The 20,063-nt window shown below is 33.9% G+C and overlaps 1 protein-coding gene across 4 annotated transcripts; it reads right to left on the bottom strand.

The window, feature by feature from the left end:
• Positions 1-1,244: 1,244 nt before the first annotated feature.
• PDC (phosducin) lies at positions 1,245-20,039 on the bottom strand. 4 transcript variants are annotated; one of them, XM_054524220.1, is made up of 7 exons: positions 19,851-20,039; positions 17,497-17,629; positions 9,640-9,770; positions 7,095-7,179; positions 6,307-6,434; positions 4,114-4,265; positions 1,274-2,188 (listed from the first exon to the last, which is right to left on the bottom strand). In XM_054524220.1, exons 5-7 carry the CDS (start codon positions 6,398-6,400, stop codon positions 1,661-1,663), a joined length of 774 nt encoding a protein of 257 aa, XP_054380195.1. In that variant the 5' UTR covers positions 6,401-6,434; positions 7,095-7,179; positions 9,640-9,770; positions 17,497-17,629; positions 19,851-20,039; the 3' UTR covers positions 1,274-1,660. The 4 variants fall into 4 exon arrangements, with proteins under 4 accessions (XP_054380200.1, XP_054380195.1, XP_054380196.1 ...); XM_054524221.1 differs by lacking the exon at positions 6,307-6,434; XM_054524216.1 differs by lacking the exon at positions 9,640-9,770.
• Positions 20,040-20,063: the final 24 nt, after the last annotated feature.

Here is a 20,063-nt window from a genome sequence, read left to right as displayed (position 1 = left end):
AGAATTGGCTATTAAGTTTGACTCTAAGTACTTGGAACAAAGGCCTGCTTGGAGTGAGATGAAAAAAAATTGGAAGTGAGGAATAAAGATGGTGACTTTAGATACCTCTTTTGAGAGACACAATTGTAAAGGAAAGCAGAGAAGTGAGTGATAGCTGGAAAATTTAAGTTATAGGTGGGCGTATTTTAAACAGTGTGCAAATTTAAAAATTCACATGTAAGCCAATATAAATAATACAACATAGGGAAGGAAGAAAGAGATGATGCAGAGAGGAGGGTCATAATTGCAGGAGAAATAATTACTACGTGGATAAAAAGAGTAGGATTCACAGCACAGTTTGATCAGTTAGCATTAGATAGAATGGACACTTCTTCCATCATGACATCAGCAGAAACAGTGTTTACTTCAGCTGTCCACTTTAGATCTGGTGATGGAAAGATGAAGTAGGTCTCATCTGATATCTTCTATTTTCTCAATGAAGTATGAGTAAGATGAAATGTTTGAAATGGAGGAAAGTGATATAAAAGGCTTATGGAAAGGAGAGAAGCTATAACAATAGTCATTTAGGAGAGTGAAAAGTAGACTTTGTGGCAAATGTCTGATTTCAACATTGAGCTGCCACAGGAAATTGTGCAAACCTGCTTTAAACAGATTTCTCACAGGGAGCCCCTTTTTGGGTACTTATCAAGTACCATATCTTTAATTGCAGGCCATATTATGTAAGCACCATTATTTCTCTACTGTGATTCAGAAACATAGGAATTTCTTTTATCTTGCTCTTCATCTCATTGTTCATTTAAAGACATTTTAAACATATTTTATTTTTCACTTCCACATTTTTGTGTTGGCGGAGAGACTTCCAAATGTTTTCAAGGGAAATAAAAGTAGAACTTACACTTCATTTCTCTGATTCTCTGTTTTACTATTTATAAAATGGGAGTAATACTATCTATGTACAGATTTGTGGTTAAGAATTAGAGATGATATGTATAAAATACTGGCCCATAATAGGCAATCTACAAATGAATATTGTAATTTTATTACCACTAAATATTATTCTTCCACCCAGAGAATACAAAGATATTGTTTCCTTTTTTAAATACAACTTTAACTTGGCACAGTGTTTCTAAATTTCTTATGCATTAATTTGGTTGGAATATAAGATATTTTACTGAATGATATTTTGTGTTTTGGGCTTTATAATGTTTTTAGGGTCTTGGTAATGTAATGCTTGAGAAAGAATAGACTTCAAATAGAAAATTTATTTCCTCATGAGATTTCATTTTTATTACACAAAGAAAATTATAATGAATAATGTAATTTGAAAAGCCCAAATAATAATAACAGTGAGGAGGGAAAATGGAGTAAAAAAGACAAAACATAACTTGAAAGGAATTTTTGAAAAATGTCATAATATTATCCACATGCTCTTTGTCTACTAATAATGTTGCTGAAGACAGCTCTGTTTTGTAGTCAAGCATTGTATCAATTTGAGTAACTAATACTAAGAAATGCTGATAACTCGATTGTTGCATCAATCATTTTTGTCAAATTAGCATAGCAATGCCCATACTCTGTGTTCACTAAAGCAATATAGATACTACCAAAACCATCATCCAATGCCTAAAGGATAAACATGAGATATTGACATAGTGAATCTTTATTCGACATCTTCTTCTTCTATTTTGGTATGCTCTAGGGCATGTACCTCTCTTTCAGGTAGTAACCCATATTCATTTAGGAAAGACTCCACATCCCCAGCAAAAAATTCTTCAGCAAACTGTTCAGCAACACTAATAAAATTGCTTATGAGTTCCCCACCTTTATAGATGAGCAGTGTAGGAAGTACATCTAAGGAAAAGCGGTCCCCAGCACCTGTATTCGAAGCTTTTATTTTACAAAACTTAACTATAGGGTATTCTGCTGCAAGGCATGTTAAACTACTGTTTAGAGCATCACAACCCTTAATACCATCTTCATAAATGTGAACAACGATTGTGGTGATCTTCAGTTCCTTTTCAATTGTTTCTAGGAATTGCTCTCCAGTTTCCAGCTCATACACAAACCCATACCTAGGCCCAAAACTCAGCTTCTGGTGCATATCCTGCATACACTGTCTACGGTATTTACGAAGGCAGTTTTCATCCTCTTTCTCTTTATGGATTAGTTCATATTCTTGAATGCTCATCTGAGAATAGATTAAAGAAATGATAGAAATTATTAAGTCAGAAGTTTTATTCCTTAGATATACCAAGCCCATTCTCAACCGAAGGAGTGTACTTTTGCTCTTTTCTCTGCCTGGACCACCTACCTTTCACTCCTGATGTGCCTTTCTCTTTCACCTCATTGAAGCTTTTGTTTAAATGTCACCTTCCTTGATTACTTTACCTAAAAAGGTCCCCATCTCACACTCTCCATTCTTTATGCTGGTTTATTTTCTTTATAGCAACAAACACTATTATATCTTATAACTTACTGATTTTTTTGAATATCCAAAAAATTCAAGTAAGACAGCTTTTCCTACTATTTGGAGTTCATCAGATCATCCAAGAGGTTAATTTTTGGACCAGCAGCACCAGCATCACTTGGGAACTTCTAGGAAATGCAAATGTTTGGGCACCACCCTAGGTTTACTGAATTAGAACCTATAAGAGTGAGGCTAAGTAATCTGTATTTTAACAAGCCCTCCAGGTTATTATTATTCACTAGTTTGGGCTGAAGTAAGAGAAGGCCCAAATTCCATTTTCTAAGATAGCTACTTTTCATTGCAGTTGGAATAAAAAGTCACCTGCAGGGCCTTTCATAATAGCTACTCCATTATTAATGTATTTAACAGAATATTAAGCACCCATTCCCCCAACCAAAAAAGAAAAAAAGGTATAAAAGAACAATGGGGCATAGTGTGATTAATAGATGTGGAGCAGCTCAGAACCATGGATTTTTAAAGTAGAGGAAAATTGAGAACACGTGAAACTAATGTTTATGAAAAACATACCAGGTGTTGGGTACTTCACATAGATTATGTTGTCTAATCCTTACAGATAACCTCTGAGGTAGGTACTATTAGTGTCATTTTACAGAAGACACTGAGATTTAAGTTAAGTAAAAGTTTATGATGCTTTCATTACTTCTTTCTTTTGTTTCTGTTTCTTATATTTGTTTCCCTAATGTCCTTATTCTTTCCTTATCATATTTTCTTCTGTTTTAAGATTACTGTCCCGGGTTGGGTATGGGAGCTCATGCCTGTAATCCCAGCACTTTGGCAGGCCGACGAAGGTGGATTGTTTGAGCCCAGGAGAACAGACTGGGCAACATAGTGAAACTCCATCTCTACAAAAAATGGTGGCGCATGCCTGTAGTCCCAGCTACTTGGGAGGCTGTGGCAGGAGAATCACTTGAACCCAGGAGGTAGAGGTTGCAGTGAGCCAAGATTGCGCCACTGCACTCCAGCGGGGGTGACAGAATGAGACTCTGTCTCAAAATGATAATAGTAATAATGATAATAATATTGTCCCAGTTTAGTTTTAATCCTAAAAATTTCCAATGTTTCATATAATTTTTAAGTTGTTGCTATAGTTCTGTTAATTTAACAGATCAAACCACACAAATTTGACTTGAAGATGTATTTGAGCATTTATAAGAAAACTTGTTTCATTCACATATTCAGGCATATGGATATGTAGGCATTCAGATACATTTCCAAAGTTTAACCTTAGCATAAAATTTTTAATAGTGATTATGTGTTACATTTGTGTAGCATTTTACATATTTCAAAATAGTTTTACATTTATTTTTTCTTTACATGTTTTCAAAACAAGTGGAGCAGGTTTGTTACAATTCCCAAGATTGAATTCTCTGTATGTTGCTTTCTAATATTGTGAAACTATCTCTAGGTCAGCTCATGTATTTGTAACTAATTCTTTTCATAACTGTACCTGTTCTTAGTATAGAATGCCACAATAGGCATTCACTTCATTTCCATTTTTTTTTTTTGCCAGCGTAAGCAATATTGTAATGAATATATTTTGTAATAGTCTAAAGTGATTCTCTAGATTGATTTAGATTAGAAAACACATTGTAAATTATTTATTACTGATTTTTGTATTATCTTACCTTTCTGCTGACTCGTTCCTTTGAATCTTTGCCATTCCTACTCTGAGGAGAAGACATTTGCCTGAGAATCTCCTTCTTGCTAGGTGGAATTGAATCACTGTCTTGACTCTCTAATTTAAACTTTCTCCAATCATTTATTACTCCTTTGGGTCCTGGAATGAAATTAAAAATAAATTGTTTTCCTTTTTATTTTCAAAAGGACTATTGCCATAATTGAAATTTGTGTAAGTATTGTCATGGAATAAACTTATTATCTCCTGCATCAGAAACAAACATCTTGTTTGGGCTAGAAATTTCTGACTGCCCTGCTCATAAAAATATGCTACCACATTAATCTTGTTAAATGGGTTTTGGTAAAGGATCTTTCGGAAACATTTGTACTAATGAAAATATAAATTATGCACTTTGAACTACTGGCAAAAGATTGGGGTTAATATATTTAAAAATTAGAGTCCAGGTAGGATACTAGAATTTTGGAAAAAATAGCACTTTTATTACCTAAGAAAAAAACTTCAGCAACAAACTAAAATTGGCATTACAGTATTAATAAAGGAAACTGGGAATGTTGGGGAAACAAAATAACAATAGTATATAAAAAACAACTGGTGAGCAGGGGGCCTGACCTCAGCAAAACTAAAATGGCTTTAGGAAAATTTTTATGAGACCATCCCATTCTTCTAAGATTCTAGGCATATTTTACAAACATAGAAAGAATAGGATTGGCAGATTTTTTTTTGTTTGAGATGGAGTCTTGCTCTGTTGCCCAGGCTGAAGTGTAGGGGCGTGATTTTGGCTCACTGCAACCTCCACTTCCTGGGTTCAAGTGAGTCTCCTGCCTCAGTCTCCCAAGTAGCTGGGACTACAGGTGCATGCCTGGCTGATTTTTGTATTTTTAGTAGAGATGGGATTTCACTATGTTGGCCAGGCTGGTCTTGAACTGCTGACCTCAAGTAATCTGCCCACCTCAGCCTCCCAAAGTGCTGGGATTACAAGTGTGAGCCACTGTGCCCGGCCAGATTGGCAGATTTAAGTAAAACTAATTAAATGAAGGATGATTCAACTGGAATTCTGATATTCAGTTGACCTGATGACTAACAACATTATTCATTTAAGAAAGTCTTAAATTCTTTAAAACAAGGAATATTAAACTGACTATCCTTCACTAAAGCTTAGCTATATCCACACCTTTAATGTCCGTATTCTATATCATATTCTATATGTGGATGTATTCCTTCTTTCTCCTCTATATTGCCTAATAATTTTTGTTTTATATATGATATATATTTAATATAAATTTGTTATGAATGTATTTATATTACATGCAGGCAATCAAAGCTTTTTGTTTTCACATACAGTGTTCATATCAATATTTTAGATATGTTTTATGCATATGCAAAATATACATGTGTGTATGTTTGTTTAAAAAAGAGAATCCATTTTGTTTGTGTTTTCTACAAATGGTGGTGTATTATCTGCATTTTTCCTTACCTTGTTTTTTTTGTTTCATACTATATCTTGGAGATTTTTTCAGTATACACACATGAAGAGGTTCTTCCTTATTTAGAAAATTGAGGCATGGTGTTCCATTGTGTAGATATACATAATTGACTTAAACAGTTTCATAGTGATCTACATTGTTGTTTCCAGTTTTTTCTATGACATATGATGCTGAGTGAAGAATCTTGTGCATACATTTTTAAAACTCTGTGCAGGTATAGTTACAGTTATATAAATAAAATTCCCTGGTCAAAGGGCATATACATTACTACTTTTGATATTGCTAGGTTGCCCCTACAGAGATTGTACCAATTTACACTGCTATCAGCAATGTATGAGGGTGCCAAACATGTGTTATTAAACTTACTTACTTTCACTATAGTTTTTTGTGTTACTTTTTTCTTTTTCTTTTTTTCCCCATGAATAGTCTGTCCTATCTTTTGCTCATTGTTCTATTTGGTAATTGGTTTCTTTTCTTATCGATTTGTGGGAGCTCTTAATATATATTACGAAACTGACACTGTTGACTGAGTTGCAAATGTTTTTCCCCAATTTGTTAAATGCTTTTTGACTTTTGTTCCTGGTGACCTTTACCAGATAGCAGCTATTTCCTTCCTTTTTTTCCCTGTCTCCCACTTTCCCTCCATCCCTTCATCCATCCATCCTTCCTTCCTTTTTATAAATGAATTTACCAACCTTTATTCAATGGTCTTTTTGTTGTTGTTTTTGTTTTTGTCATAATTAGGAAGGTGTTCCTCACATTGCTATTATAAAATAAATCTCCACACATTTTGGCTGGTACTCTTGTGAATTCTTTCAAACTTCTGGCTAAATGTAATGGTTCAATCCAAATTAAAAGAGAGAGGAAATTACCATTCAAATAAGATTCAGTAGAGTTAAATGTGAATTTTTAAATTTAAGTCATGATATTTAAGTTTTAAGCTCTTAAGAGTGGCATATAGATAGCCAGACATAATTTAACAGATTAAGAAAACAGACTCTGGATGAAATGAAGTGTTAGGCTTTCTGGAGGAATACTGAAATTTATTTATTCAAAAAAATAAAGTGAATATCTTATCATTCCCTTTATTTTATTAGATTAAAAAATGAAATTAAAGGCCATTTATTTACCTTTTGGTCTAATCTTGTTTATAATGAAAGTTCGTACTGAGGGTGGGGTACAATCAGGAGAGAGGAAAGTGGCTTAATTATAGTGTAGATAAGAGGTCTTGTGATAGTTGGGCAGCAAGAAATTACCAATAATTAGTGTTTTTTTTTTTTTACTCTTTGACATCTAAATAAAACTCTTAGGAATTATTTGATTTCAAAAATTAATTTGCCCACTCAAATATTTTTTAGATTAATATAACAATTTATATAAAGATATTACTTAAAGTACATACTGAGTAGTGTCAATAAGAACATTAGATATTGCCATATTTAATTTTAATTTAATAATTATTTTTTCTTCTGGCTTTGCTTGCCTGTATGTGTGGCCTGTCCTTCAAAGTCTTCCTCCAAACTTTGGCTTTTGGCTTCTTCCATTATAGGGATTGGATTTGATATAATCTATAGGAGGAACAAAGAAATAATAATGACACAAGAATTCCAGGATGTACATACATATATAGAGAGATAAATATATAGGTATATGCATATTTATAGTCTCCTGCTGCCGGATTCCATAAGTAGGCTAAGGATAATCACTCAGTGATAAAGTATTTAGAATGTTTCTGTCCGCAATGTAAAAGGACATTAATTTAACATGTGTTATTAAAGATGCCTGGACTTAAGGATTTTATATAATTCATCATTTGTCTTTTCTTAACTCAAGCCTTCCAGTTAAGTCTATGTGGTTAGTGAACATTATTTATTACTGATTTTCCTAATTTCATAATATTATGTGAAATTTGAATATATAAGATGTAATATATGTTATTTATTTCACATAATAAAAATTAAATTAATAATTATATACTTGCTATGAACACTATGCGTCAGGCATTGTTTAAATTATTGTATGTGTCAAAACTCATTTAATTCTCACATAGCCATATGTGGTAGGGACAATTGTTAATGACATGTTATAACTGAGGAAGCTGAAGGGCAGGGAGTTTAAGTTACTTGCCCAAGATCATACAATAAGTGGTGGAGCAAGGATTTGAACCTACATTGTCTGAATTTGGAGCCAACTCTTAATCATTACACTATTATGGAAATTAACATACTATAATAGAGTCATTTTTCTCAGTATGATTTGGCAAATCGAATCTTTGAATTGGCATTAAAGAATGATGGTCTAAGGAACACTATTCAATAGCATCTCTCCATACCATGGGACAAGTTTTCATAACAGTACCCACCAAGCAAATGAAAATAGCCAGTAGCTAAGCCTATAATATATATTTTTAAAGTTTTTTGAGAGAGGGTCTAACTCTGTTTCCCAGGCTTCATTCAGTGCAATGGTGCTATCTTAGCTCACTGCAGCCTCAAACTCCTGGGCTCAAGTGATCTTACCACATCAGTCTCCTGAGCAGTGGGGACTACAGGTGTGTGTTTGTGCCATCACGCCCTGCTAATTATTTTTTTTTAATTTTTTGGTATGTTGCCCAGGCTAGTGTTGAACTTCTGGCCTCAAGTGATCCTCCCACCTTGGCCTCTCAAAATGCTGGGATTATAGGAGTGAGCCACCACACCCTGCCGGTTTATAGTATTTTTGACAGGCTAAAATAGAAAATCACTAAAAGCACTTGGATTTTTATTCATATGAAACTCCTTGGTGCCCTCATGTAGAATCTATTTATTCTTTCATTCTATCTGGTTCACACTCAAATCAAATCTGTTTCCTTTTTTAGCTTTGGACTATCTGGAAAACTCAGTTATTATGCATGCTAACGTATTCCCTCAGGGGTCCATATAGTTGTGATTTTCCTGAAGTTTTCAAGTCAGGGAGGATATACTAATAGTAGATAAACTATCTTATTTTTATACTTTATTCTTTCACTTTTTTTGCTTTGCCTCCTTCTTTTGAAGTCAGTTTTAGGCACTAATATCACACAGCTTATACTTTGAAATTCATCTTAGTTTTCTATTGATTTACACTTCAATCCTGCATTTGGTCTGTGTGGTGCTTTCCCAAGTTGCAGGGTGGTAACACAGAACTCTTTCTTGATTTCTCTTTTGCCTTTACCTTTGGTCTCAACACTTGGACTGGTACTGTAATTTTGTTTCTCTTTTTGCAATCCCTATCCAGAATCACTGGAGGTCAAATGTCTTTGCCAATTTGATTTTTTCCACTTGAACAAGAAAAGACTGTCAAGGGAAAGCCAATCAATTTCAAAATGTTTAGGTAAGTATAAATGTAATAAAGAATATTACATTTGAATAGATTTAGTAATTAAAAAGCATAATGGAAAATGGAGAGTAAAAACTGCTGGACAGAAAAGCCATTTTATTACGTAGTGTAATTATTTACAAATAAATTTTGCATCTCAAAAGACATGAAAATTTTTACTTCAAAAGAAAACTACAAAACAAAGAAATGGAAATTTATTTGATAATTTCAATAGCTTTTCAGTTCCCAGAAAAATAGAGACTCAATCCAGTCTCTTTACTTTTTAAGACTGGATTGTTAATTTGGGGTAGCTACTATTCTCAGTAAGTATACATAAGTTTAAGAAAATCTAGAAATAATTTTATTTCAAAGGCTGAAGACACAGGGCACAGCTTCCCTCTTGAATTGCTTGTTGTTTACCTAGTTGACAATCTACTGGGAAAAAGAAATTCCTTTTTCAGAAAAGGCTTTCACCAATTTCAAGGAATCCCTTTATGAAAAGATAATCCAGTTACTTAGGACAAAACTTATTTGTTGATTGGATTAATATATGTTGAGAATAGATTATATGCTAGGCATTTTCCTGGGCTCTGAATTACATGAAGAACAAAACTCTTCCAGTATGGTGCTCACTAATACTAAGACTGAAATCAACTGGGTTGCCCGTTTAAGTAAAGGACAGAGTCCATCCTTACCTAATGCCTCCATTTGAGTTAGAATACAAGGACTGGCAAAAATTGCTACTGTTTACTGCCAGGGAAACAGTGAACATGTTGAAAGAAAAATATTAAGACATCAGTGTGTTTGTTTGCACTGCTTGAAGCACCTAGAGGAAAACATAAGTAGAATATTATTGCTATTAATAGATTTCATCTACCTTCCTATTAATTTATCCTGTCACTAACTCACTCTGGGGTGTTCTGATTATCCCAAAATCTTACCTTTTTCAAAATTTACATTAGCATCATACAAGTAATTTTTTTTTTGTCTTTTTTAGACAGAATCTCACTCTGTTGCCCAGACTGGAGTGCAGTGGCATAATCTCCCCTCACTGCAACTTCTGCCTCCCAGGTTCAAGAATTCTTGTGCCTCAGCCTTCCAACTAGCTGGGATTACAGGCATGGGCCACCACACCTGGCTAATTTTTGTATTTTTAGTAGAGATGGGATTTCACCATGTTGTCCAGGCTGGTCTCGATCGCCTGACAAGTGAACCGCCTGCCTTGGCCTCCCAAAGTGCTGGGATTACAGGCATGAGCCACCGTGCCCGGCTGGTACAAGTAATTTAATTGGAATATTTGCAAAGTGCTTAGATCTCCGCACATAGTAACTGCTCTATGAGTCTGTTAGATAAAATAAAAATACATATTTTACATATGTGTATGCAATGTATCAGTCATTTAAAAAATATAAACATTTGATTTACAATGCTATTATTTCATGGTTAAAAGATTTCATGTCTACTTTAGGCTAAAACATTTAAAATGACAGGATTATTACAGGGCTTTGGGTAAGCACATCTTTGTGTGATTGGAAATTGGTAATAAAGTAAGGCAAGAAGACAGAAGGTAAAAATCTTGCCTTCACAAAGATTTACTTTGGTTCAAAAGAAGTATTGTATTTTCCACATCACATAATTATGAAAATCTGTGATTTTGTACTTTTTTTATTTTAAATAGTTATAATACTGTTTCAATGAAAACCTGTGTTAAGTAAAAATTGTATGTGGATCCTTTGACAGAATAATGTGCATTTAAAAGAATGTTATCACCCTCTTCAAAAGTAATAGTAAAAACTAATATTGATGAGAAATACAGCTTAAAATAGAATTTTACCAAGTTAGGGTTTTATTTTCCTCTTAATTTAGGATTTTAATACTTTTAAATAGTAGCTTATATAGGATAACACTTCTCAAACCTTGTCCTCAAATTCTAACACCTCCCAACTATGGTTTAGTAATTACCAAGAAATAAAATGAGACAAATATAAATGGTCCTGCATGTTGTTCCTGTTTCATATATGATAGCGAGGATCTAGTGTACAAAGGAAGTGAGTAAAATTTTTAAACATTAGTTTTAAAAGACTTTTTTAAAAAAACAAGTCTACCCCTAAACATTTCATTATCATCATTATCCTTGGTCACATGACAATTGTTAGTCACTTCAAACCTGTTTAGTCTAATCAGAATATCTAGTTTTAAATTAATTTGTATATTCTCAGTATTGCTTAAGAAGAGCTTAGCTTTCAAGACTAGCTATTGTAGTTTATGGGTAGATTTTCAAATAGTTGGGATTACCTAATCACTGTATGATATAGACTGACTTCTCTCCTAGCATCCACAACAACTTATAGCATTTATGTTTATGTATTTTTCTCCACTATTGTAAATTATTTGAGGACGGAGGCAATTTTTTACTTGTCATACCTCTTCATAATCGTTTCATACACTGTAAATACTTCATAAATGACAGTGGCAAATTTTAAAGAACCTACTATGTGTGGGGTACTCTAGACACTATTTTTAATCCACACAAAACTATTATCCTTGTTTTTCAGAGATGAGTTGTAGACTCTGAGAGATTCAGTGACTTGCCAGAGCTCACAGAGGTAGTATAGAGCCAGGTTTCAAATCTCTGACTCTCAAATCTCTGACTCTCAAATCTCCAAAATTTCTATTTTTTCCACTATGCCATTCCACTTCAATAAAATGCTTAATGAATCAATGTGTTAACCAAATAAGCTGACCTAATTTTTTTGTATATGCATTAAAACCAAGATGAGAAAATGGAAAGCAATAAATCAATGTCACCATGTCTCTAAATTCCTTGAGACAGTACTTATTTGAATGATATATTTTCTCTTTGAATTAAACCTCATTAGTTTATACTGAATGTAATAAAAGAGTCTGTTTCTTTCTTTTTTTTCTTTTTCTTTTCTCTTCTTTTTTTTTTTTTTGAGACAGAGTCTCGCTCTGTAGCCCAGGCTGGAGTGCAGTGGCGTGATCTCACTCACAGCTACCTCCGCCTCCCGGGTCCCTGTTCAAGCAATTCTCCTGCCTCAGCCTCCTGAGTAGCTGGATTACAGGCACACGCCACTATGCCCAGCTAATTTTTGAATTTTTAGTAGAGACGGGGTTTCATCATGTTGGCCAGTCTGGTCTTGAACTCCTGACCTTGTGATCCACCCACCTCAGCCTCCCAAAGTGGCTGGGATTACAGGAGTGAGCCACCGCACCTGGCCTATTTCATGTTAATGGAATTAATTTTAACTGACTAATAACAGCTCTGGAAGGTCAGTATAAAAGACCTGCTGTTGGTTTTTGACAATCATATGAATTGACTGAGAACTTATCATCAGTCCTGCATCTCTAGGTCATTTGTAAAAGCAAGTGTAATATGCAGTATGCATCAATTATACAGAAAAATAAAGCTAGGAAATGTTCTTTATAGAACTACTCTTACATGTGGCCAAATTATGGAAACATTACACTGTGAGCTTTGTGTGGAGATTTATATTGTAAAGTGAGATATTTCACTCATGGATTCAGATTAACCAATAAAAAAATTAATCCTACATTCCAAAGAATAGTATTTGATTTTTAAAATGTATTTGAAATTACAATGCTGCAGATTCAGAGATCTATAATTTCTAAAATAAGTCTATTTGTTTTTTAAGCTTCTTATGATCTAGCCCAAGTTTTGTATAAAATCTCAGTGTGTGGCTTATGTTTGAAAACTAACACTTCAGTCTCTCAAACTTTCTGCCAGTCTTCTATTTGTAAGAAGGCATAAATAAACACAATTGCTAGGTATCTTTGTCTGCTTGGGCTGCTATAACGAAATATAGACTGTGTGGCTTAAAAAACAGAAGTTAATTTTCTCATAGTTCCAGAGGCTAAAAGCCTCAGATCAAGATCTAGTAAGGCTGGTTTCTGGTGCCGGCCTTCTTCCTGGCTTGCAGATGGCTGCCTTCTCACTGTGTCCTCAAATGACAGAGAGTGGGTTAGCTCCCCGGTGTCTTTTCTTGTAATTCTACGGGATCAGAGCCATACCCTTTGACCTCATTTAACTTTAATTTCTTCTACAAAGCCCCTATTTCCAAATACTGTCATATTGGGGGTTAGGGGCTCAATGTATGAATTTTGAGGGAATACAATTCAGTTCACAGCTCCTGGTTCTGACTTTTGCAAAGAATGACTTTACACCGATGCCGTCCACTATTTCTCTATCTCCATAGCCTGCCTTTTCTTTGATTTCTAAAGCTTTGAGCCTCTGGATTTTTCAGGGTTCCCCACCTACCCTTTAAAATTGCAGTTAGGGAAATGAGGCATACCTAAAATTAACTCCTTAATTTTTTTTTGACTATTCACTAGTTCTTTCCATGCCTGTGGACCCCCAATCCTGGGATGCCACAGAAGAGCCCACAAAGATATAGGCCAGTGGCCGAGTGCAGTGGCTCACGCCTGTAATCCCAGCCCTTCGGGAGGCCGAGGCGGGGGGATCACGAGGTCAGGAGATCAAGACCATCCTGGCTAACACGGTGAAACCCCGTCTCTACTAAAAAAAAAAAAAAAAAAATTTAGCCGGGCGTGGTGGCGGGCGCCTGTAGTTCCACCTACTCGGAAGGCTGAGGCAGGAGAATGGCGTAGACCCGGGAGGCGGAGCTTGCAGTGAGCCGAGATTGCGCCACTGCACTCCAGCCTGGGCAACAGAGCGAGACTGCATCTCAAAAAAAAAAAAAGAACTATATATATATATATATATATATACACATATGCATGCCAATATTCCTCTGCATGTTAGGCAGTACAAATGCCAGTTATTTATTTAGCCAGTTTCTGGCTTGTTTTGATGTTAAGGAAAATAATAGTATTCTATACTAACTGCAGTAAAATTAAGGGTATTGCTCTAAAAAAGTAAATCAGAAAAGTGGTACACAGATTTAGTATACAGTATATATACTCACTTTAGTCCAGGTCAGATCAAGTAACTAGTAGAACGTCTAAAAAATATATCACATGCAATATTTTCCACACAGAGAAAAAATATTTTTAGCATTTCAATAACTGTTATTATCCCTAGCAAACTAAAACGTTGATGCTCGGTAGAAATAATAGATTTTATTTAGAAGGGCTGAGGTTCAGGTAAATGTATCCTTATTCCTTTTTTTCTTTTTGCAAATTATGATGAAAAGTTTTCACAGTCTTATACTGGTTTCCCCAAGTACAAAGTAAAGAAATTAAACAGCCAAACATTAAATTATCTATTTACCTATAGCATACCTGACATCTTTCCATGGATGTACAAAATGCAGAAAACATAGAGCATTGAAATAGCTCCAATGTAAAATTTTCAGAGTAAGATTGTTTTTTGTTTTGTTAAATTTAAAATAAACAATCTTTTTTCTTTCATTTACATGAAAGCGTATATTCATATTCCCTTTTGGAAACACATAGAATAAGAAACTTTCAGAGAAGGTGCTGCACTAAAAAGGCATTGTAATGACTGAACATGATTAAACATGGGATAGAAATAACAGACTGGAAATCGAGTATGGAAGTGAAATGCCTCTTAAATCAACTGAAGTGAAATTTAGTAAGTTATCTATCTTGAAGGCACTACCTGGCACATACTATACTTTGAGATGGCTCAAACTAAGAAAAACTGCTAAGTGGGCAAAATTGACAGACATTCTGCTTCGTTCTATTGCTAGAAATCTACATTCGGTATCTTGATCTGTGCCCCACGGAGTGTCACACTGTGTTCTAGTCACCCTTGGAGGGCTTTATGTCCTACTTTTCTTTGCCTCTAACCATACATCTCCTTAGGTCTCTGCTTTCCTGTTTTCTAAGATGACTGTGAGCTAATCTGATCAACTAAGCCAAGCTAATATGCTCACCAATACAGATACATTAATATGAAGTGTTTTAACCCCTTCCAAGAATATCTTCCCCAATGCCATATTGGACTCTATAGAAAGCAGTTCTGCCTTTCCTTTCTTATTAAAATAAATTATCAGTGGTGAGAATTTCATATCAGATAGGTTTGACAACACCATGTCAGATCACGAAAGTATTACTGGGCTTGTGGAGACTTTCAGTGTCTCCACAAGAGACACAGAGGGGATTTTATGCCTCATAACAATTAATTTCTTTAATTAATTGGAATTGGAAAATGGGAATGATTATTTAATTTGAATGTAGCATACTTGTTTTCCAGTGAATTGTCTTCCCTACCCATGATTTTGTGGATCATAAGTGATTTTCTGTTTGATTTTCCTTTTTGCATTTGTGTTGTAATGCTTTATATATCTTTTCTGAATTTCAGTTCTCTAATGGAGTAAGACAAAACTTAGGATTTTTGTTGCTACCTTCAGTTATGTTAGTTGTTAATTTTGGGATAGATCAATTTTTACATTTTGTGGTATCATAATAAGAGTTTTCTTTAAAATTAAATTTTGAGACACATGAGTGGAATGCAGGACACACAGTCCTCAAAATGGCTATAACAAATTAGAAAATTGTTGGCAGTCAGCAAATGTTTGTTTTCTTTCTTTTAAATACAAAACATTCATCTTGATGCTGTTGAGAATTTTCCTTACTTTATGCCTGACTTCCCCCCACTCCCAGTATCTAGATAAAGTTCATAAGAACTTTGATAGAAAAACTATGATAGAAATTTTGATATAAGACACTATAGAACCGATGTAATATTTTCTGTTTCTACCCTACTCAAATAGTTTTGCTTTTTCAACAAATGGGACTGGGCAGGGGAGTTGTAGGGAGCCTTTTAAACAATTAGTATGTCAGGAATGCATAGCAAATATCAATTTCCTATATGTTATCCTGTATCATCAGTAAAAAAAAATTTACTCTGAAAATATGAGCTTTAAAAGTCATAACTGAATTCTTGTTCCTAGTGAAAAGACATCCATCTATCCAACTTTGCTGTTACGACATACAGATATTCTTTTACTTGTTCTGGAGAAAATAGAATTTTAGAAATTCATAACAGCCATCTTTTTTAAAGTATCTCTTTATCTTGTAAATATACATATTCCTGTACATATTGTTTGAATTCCATTGCAGACATTATTATGAATGGTTCATATATATTTTGATAATGACTTATATAATATCCAATCCACTTATAAACATAGTATTTGGGCAGAAATTGTCGTGATGAATTAGATGATCTCTAAAGTTTTTTCTAGCTTTAATATTAGGTGATTCTAAGTAGCACGTACAATGGACAATATGTGTGTGTATATATATATATTTAAAATGGATTCTATAGTTAGAAGCTATTTTTGCAGTTATTAAAAATACTCCATTACAAATCAATTACTGCACTCATTTTCATGATGCAAACTGTAAGGTTTATTAGTAATAATAATAACCTCCGTGGAAACAAAATAGAAAAAAAAAACCAATTGAAAGAAAATTTTCACCGAATTTAAGAAATATCAACAAACTCTCAGTGTCCTTTTCTTTTAAAAACATTATTTCTGTTTCATTAAATTTCTAAAGTAACCTTTCAAAACAAACATTATTTCTACTTTAAAAATTAAAAACCACCAACAAACCACCACCACAACAACATACTACTAAGGAAAAGCCTCAAAACATGCCTTAGCGCTGGATGAATATAGCAGTCCTCACTTATCTGAGGTTTTTCTTTCCGTGGTTTCAGTTACCCTTGGTCAACCTTGGTCCAAAAATATTAAATGAAAAATTCCAGAAATAAACAATTTGCAGGTTTTAGATTTGCAGTGTACTGAGTAGCTTGATGAAATCTCACACTATCCTGCTCTGTCTGACCTGGGACATGAAACATCTCTTTGTCTACCATATCCACATCATATGCATTACTGTCTTGGTTATCAGATTGACTATTGCAGTGCTTGTGTTCAAGTAACCCTTATTTACTTAATAAGGTCCCAAAGTGCAAGTGTTGTGATGCTAGCATATTGTTATAAAGGTTCTATTTTATTATTAGTGATTATTGTTAACCTCTGACTATGTCTAATTTATAAATTAAACTTTATCACAGGTATGTATGTTTAGGAAAAAAACATAGTATACACAAGGTTCAGTTCTATCTATGGTTTTAGGCATCCAGTGGGGGTTCTGGAACATATCCCCCTTGGATAAAGGGCAACTACCGCACTCGTTTTCCAACTTGGGAGCCAGATCTTCAAACATAAAGTGCAAGGACTCATCATTTATTCCCTTCAGTTCTCTCTTCACTCAAAGGAAACTTAAAATTGCAAAATGAGTTCTCCAGTCATGGTCTTATTTTAACAGTCTAGAATATCAGGCTCAAAATTGCGTGTTTACTCTGAATCTGTATTAGTGAAGATGACTGGTGGAAATCACTGAAAGAGAGAAGGATACGCCGTATTTAATTGTCTTTATAGTAGATAATTCAAAACTTTATGTACTTTGAACTATTTTAAATTAACACAATAATATATAAACAGTGAATCACCATTCTTTCCCCTAAGGTAAAATTTTTAAAATTATATTATCAAAAGGACTACTTGTGGACTCACAGTTTGGATCTCTGTGCCTGGTGTCCTTGTTCAGTGGGTGAGAATCCCTGTCTACTGAACTCCTCTTGAACTTCAATAGGTTTAAGCTCAGATTTAAAATCCCCAGATATTGATGACCCTTGCAGAAATAGCTCTGAACAAGTAATAGGATTGACAGAATTAGCAAGGCCAGTTCATTAGTAATAAGGCAAAACCAAACCAAGAGTAGTCAGTTTATATTTTACAGAACACATTGAATGGATGAGAGACAGAGGTCATTATGAGTACTATTTATCGCAATAACATGAGTTGTATTCATTAGTCCCATAATCATCTACTGAGCACCTACTTTGTGTGAAAGAAGCAGTAGCTAGGCACTAGGGTACAAAGACGAATAAACCCTATTTCCTATATCGTGGGGCTTGCAGTCCAGTGGGGGAGACAGGTAAGTAAAAAGATAATCACAATGAAGTGCTATGATTACTACAACATTGGGAGGAATAAAAGAGATGCTATGATTTTCATCTTCTCTCACTACAGGCTTTTAATACAATTTTTTCAGATGGGCTGTCTTTACAGATATACTTGCTTTCTGGATTCTAGTTTTATTGGCATTTTCTCCTTTTCACTTCTCCTTATTGTTTCTGGTTTTTACCATTAAAAATTCCTTTCCTGCTGTTTTTTAATGGAGTTTTGAGATGTAGGGGAAGTAGATGCATGTGTTTAATCTTCCATCTTTTCCTAACATCTTTCATTCTCACAGCCAAATTCTCATCCAACTTTGCCAAAGTAGGAGATTTAATTTACTCTAAGCTTAAAACTGGAAATTTTTAATTAGCAAGAGGACAAAATTTTTAATATTAATGGCAATTAAAATGAATACATTTAGATTTTTAAATTATAAGGTTTAGTCATATGTAGCTTCACCCAGAAACTTTACGTGGATCTTAATGCAATTTAAACAGTGATAGTGTCTAAATAAATTTTAATAGTTATGTTTTATTATACTAAATTAATTTGTCACTTATTTACTCTTTGTTAATAAGAGGGAAACCTGTCACATTTCAGAACTTTGTTTGCTTATATATTTTTTATTGTAGAATTTGATTTGAAGAATAGAGAAGAGTACATAAAATTTAGAATATTTAAGAGAGTTACAGCCATAAATATTTTCATAGAGATTCTTCCAGAAATCAAAGTATTTTCTAAATTAACTTTCATTTTCATCCTTAAATCAAATTTTTACCTCCCATTTAGCAGGTTTCATGTTCCAGTTTGTGTGCTATACATATGCTTTTCAACAAAGTTTCTCAGGGCAATTCACTTTCAGCTTTTATGAACTGACTGTTTTCTCTCTAGCTAAAGAATCTAGAATGCAGTCAGGTGCAATACAAATGTAACTTAAAAGATGCCTTCTGATAGCAAATGTGAAGAAATTTAATATTTCAGTTTGATGATAAAAAATGTCATAGTGGTTTTAACATTCAAAAAATATATTTTAAGTTACTGTCAAATATAGGTTGGTACTCATATGTTCAAATATGTAATATAGGCACAAGTATAGAGACTTACGGTAAAAAAAAATTACTATAGCAATTCCTATCCTACCCCCACCTTCCCAACACAGATATTTCCATAATTTGCTTTTTGTTTTGTGCTATCTCTGGCACCTGTTTACTGGAGGGATTTGGGGTCATTATGGACATCACACACTTGCCTACAATTTGGACAAGCATATTTGATCTAATTGCTTCAATTATGAATTGAGTAATTTTTGTAGATCATGAAAACTTGTCAAGAATCAAAGCCCAAAAGGTCATTATTTTACACATATGATTCTTGATAGATGTAAAAACATTTAAAACTATTAGAATTATATGTTGATATAGTGTTTAGATTTTTATATATGATTTTACATCCAATTTTAAGAATGCTAAATACTTTACAAAGCACAAACATTATAAACCAGCTGAAAATATCTTAGAAAACAGGAATAAAAATGTTAATAATTAGGACACTTTCTGAGTGCTCATCATGCCAGGTCAGGTACTAATTGTTTACTTCGCGTAATCTTTACAACAATCCCCTGAGGTAGGTCAAGTATAATTTTATAGATGAGGAGACAGGCTTGGATAAGTTTTATAACTTATCTAACTGATGCGTTTATTCCCTGATATTTGTGGAATGCTTACTGTGTGAAAGCACTCTTCTGTGGACAACGTACTTCTATATACAGCAGCAAGAAAACAGTTTTTATGTTTCAAATGTTGACATTATGTCCATGCAGACCCCAGTGTTCGAATTCAGGTATGACTTAATTCCATGGTCCACACTATTAACCAGTAAAGTCTCCTGTTTAGGGCAGATTAAATTACCTGCTCTAAAAAGATGAAATTACAGAATTTTCTTTAAATCCTAAACAGCCTTCAGTGGAGATTCTTCTGGTTCCAAGGCTGTCATACATATCTACTTGCTCTTTTTTTTTTTTTTTTCTTTTTGAGGGTGAGAAAGTTTAAGGACAGAATTGAAAGAAAAGCATGAATTCCTTAGGAGTTCAAGGACAGCTGTACACTCTAGTCCTAGGAGAA

This window comes from Pongo abelii, chromosome 1, assembly GCF_028885655.2.
Source record: "Pongo abelii isolate AG06213 chromosome 1, NHGRI_mPonAbe1-v2.0_pri, whole genome shotgun sequence".
Classification (NCBI taxonomy): domain Eukaryota; kingdom Metazoa; phylum Chordata; class Mammalia; order Primates; family Hominidae; genus Pongo; species Pongo abelii.
Note: the sequence above shows the minus strand (reverse complement) of the source record. Positions and strands in the feature narration are given on the sequence as shown.

Excerpts from the sequence above, each read along its gene's own strand:
- PDC (XM_054524220.1), bottom strand. The coding sequence starts at position 6,400 with ATGTGTGGAGATTTATTTTATAATAGCAATGTGAGGAACACCTTCCTA. Across the intron at positions 4,266-6,306 it reads AAAAAGACCATTGAATAAAG|GACCCAAAGGAGTAATAAAT; the intron begins GTTGGTAAATTC and ends ATTTCATTCCAG. Across the intron at positions 2,189-4,113 it reads AGGAACGAGTCAGCAGAAAG|ATGAGCATTCAAGAATATGA; the intron begins GTAAGATAATAC and ends ATCTATTCTCAG.